Source organism: Elephantulus edwardii, unplaced genomic scaffold (assembly GCF_000299155.1).
Source record: "Elephantulus edwardii isolate Elephantulus edwardi_28Jun2011 unplaced genomic scaffold, EleEdw1.0 scaffold00080, whole genome shotgun sequence".
Taxonomy (NCBI): domain Eukaryota; kingdom Metazoa; phylum Chordata; class Mammalia; order Macroscelidea; family Macroscelididae; genus Elephantulus; species Elephantulus edwardii.
In genome coordinates this window covers 6,344,901-6,347,751 of record NW_006399830.1, presented here as the reverse complement: position 1 = coordinate 6,347,751, position 2,851 = coordinate 6,344,901, and the positions used below count along the sequence as shown (strand labels likewise).

At 60.0% G+C, this 2,851-nt stretch overlaps 1 protein-coding gene across 1 annotated transcript in view; it reads right to left on the bottom strand.

Annotated features, from left to right (window-relative positions):
* Positions 1-640: 640 nt before the first annotated feature.
* The window catches only part of SUMF2 (sulfatase modifying factor 2), a 14,778-nt gene continuing 12,567 nt past the window's right edge, over positions 641-2,851 (bottom strand). The window contains exons 7-9 of the mRNA XM_006889646.1: positions 2,176-2,260; positions 1,929-2,073; positions 641-731 (exon numbers count right to left, since the gene is read on the bottom strand). Of these exons, the coding sequence (XP_006889708.1) occupies positions 647-731; positions 1,929-2,073; positions 2,176-2,260 (315 nt within the window). The 3' untranslated portion in view covers positions 641-646. The remainder of the gene's footprint in view (positions 732-1,928; positions 2,074-2,175; positions 2,261-2,851) is intronic.

Sequence of the window (2,851 nt, the reverse complement as noted above, 5' to 3'; positions counted from 1 at the left end):
GAAGGCACAGCCGGATGGTGCATGTAGCTTGCTTGGAGAGCCCTGGTGGCGCAGTGCTTCAGGTGTTGGGCTGCTGACCTGAAGGTCCAGGTGCAGCGGAATAAAGGTGAGGCAGTCTGCTCTGCTGGGATCTGCAGCCTCGGAAACCAAGGATATCACCACTCTGCGTCAGAATCCACGTGATTGGAGTGGGGGCACCTTGCTTGTGGGGTAACCCAGCCCTGAGTGAAAGCCTGGAAGGAGGTCACTCTCCAAGGGCATGCTCAGAGGCCACCACTGAAGAGCGAGGGAAGCTTCTGGAATCTGTCTGCAGTGTTGCACGTGGGCAGCGGCCTTCTCCAGATGCACTGTGCGTTCCTGCAGTCACTCACTTAACAGCAGAGGGCGGAGAGGTGTGCCTTCCAGAGCTGCAGAGAGGAAGGAGGCTTCCCCCCAAAAGGCGTGTGCTGGGAAAGCCAGAAGGACGAGGGAGGCAGGGCCGCCTCTCACGTGCCCAACTCCACACCAGGTCAAAGTCCAGGGTCCCTACCCCCAGTGAGAGGTCCCTGCCCCCTCGCAGTGAGGGAAGGTGCACTGGAGTCTCCTTTGCGGAGGCTGGATGGTGGGGCTGTGGGGAAGGAACTCGCCTCCTCGTCTGCTAGGCTGCTCACAGCTCCCCGTGAGGGCGGCCTGCACTGGATGCACAGCGGAAGCCTAGGTTGTCTGAGGCCGAATCTGGAGTGTTGCCCATCCTGCCCAGAGAGGGAGACAGAATAAGCCCTGGTTGAGACAGAGGCCTGGGCCCAACGACCCAGGACCTCCAGTGGCTGGTGGGCCTGGGCCGGCTGCAGACCTGAAGGGAGCTAGTGATGGCTGGCTGGCCCCCACATTCCTGGCAGAGAAGGGCTGAGGGAGAGGAGCCCCGTGACAGGGTAGGGGCGAGCACGGGTCTGAGATCACTGGAGTTGGGTGTTGTCTAAGCTCTGGCTCACGGCAACCCCATGCCGCCCGGTTGTGCATGCTTCTCACCATCTCTGTTGGGTTTGAACCACTTATTCCAGCCACTGGGTCGAGCCTCTGTGGATCTAGTGTAGAACAGCAAGTCTAAAAACTCCACAAAGCTGTCACACGCTGACCTGGACAATTTTGAGAGCCTGCCCAGAGATCTGCCGTTTCCAGTGGCTCTGGAAGGCAGGGCCGTCCTGGGTCCTGAAGACCCTGAATCGGAGACTAGATTGTGAGCTGGGTGTCTTGCTAGAGGCTAACAAGTGACCCAGTGGTAGGAGTGGTCAGTGGAGGCTGATCCTGGCCTCTAGGCTACCAGGTTCCCCCTGCTGTGTGCTGTAAGAGCCATTGTTAGCGGCCCCTGAATCCACCCTGACTCACATACAAGAGAACAGAGCCCTGCCAGCCTGAGCCCACCATGTTCGCTGTGTCACTTCATCTTACAGAGGGCCTTCCTTGTTTTCACGGGCCTTTTACTTTACCAAGCAACTAAAAAAGTAGGTAAGGAGATGCTAGAACTTTGAACCTGGCCCCCTAGATCCTGCAGTGGGGCCCCCTATAAGCCAGTCGGATTAACTCAATCAGTATACAAAGCAGATGGCACTGGAGAGGACAGACAGCCTGGACTCTGAGCTGAGAGCCCGGCTTGTCCTGAGCCTGACAGCCTGAAGGGGCCAAGGGCACTGGCTCACCGTGGACGTGGCCATTCAACTGCCCTCTCTGCCTGACTGAGGATGCGACGAGACACCACATCATGACATTGGCCCTGGGGCAGGAGAGTCAAGCTTCTCAGGGCCTCTGGCCTGTCACAGCGAGTGCTGCACTCATGTCTCCATGTGGCAAGCAAGGTGGTGACGAGGAGCAGTGCTACACCAGCCCCAGCGCCCCAGGCCGCCGCCCCTGCCCCCAGCCTCTGTGCTGCTCCCCATGGGCTAAGCCCTCACCTGGTGGTGACCCGGGCGCGGTGATTGGCAGAGCCATCGGCCGTGTCGATCCAGGATGCCCCCCGGAGCACTCGCATGTCCTGCTCGGCGGGCTGGTACGGTGATGCTGTCCACTCCCACACGTTGCCCATGAGGTCGTAGAGTCCTGCACCCGAGGGCAGGGGGTGTCACCGACCACACCCTCCAGGACCGAGGCGGTGGTGAGGGTGTTCCCCTCCATCCAGCACCAGCTGATGCACCATCTTACCATAGTTATTCTGTGGGGGGAACGCGTTCACGGGGGAGACGCCATGGAAGCCATCCTCAGCCCTGTCGCCTTTGGGAAACTTCCCCTGAAGAGAGAATCAGGTCAAAGACGTGCCATCCTGCCCCAAGACAAGTTCCTGCCTGCCTGGAAGGCATGAGGGTCTCTGTACTGTGTCACCTGAGGGGCAGCTGTCCTGCTGCAGGTACCCCAGGTCATCTTACTGTGTCACCTGGGGAAGGGGAGGGTGTCCTGCCCAGAGGGAGACCAGCTCATTCACAGGGTCATCTGGTGAAAGGGGACAGGGCAAGGATAGTGGCCTGCAGCTCCAACCTCAAGCTCTCCTCTGCCAAGACCCCCGGCCGGGTCAGGAAGCCTGTGGCTGCCCTGCATTCCTGTCAAGCCCAGGTGAATTCTGCCCTCTGTTCAATCATCACCTTTCTCCCATCTGGAGCCCCGTGAACCACAGTGCCCCTGGCACACTCCCTGGTCCTACGCCTGGCGCTCCTAGAGGTCATCACCGCCTCTCCCCTCCATCACCACCTTCCCCCCTCCCCCTTCCCCCATCACCCCTCCCCCATCACCTCCCCCCTCCCCACCAGCTCGCTTCCCCCTCCGAAGAGAAAAAAATTTCCTTCAATAGTATACAATTCCCACGTCCCATGCCCCCCACCCCCCA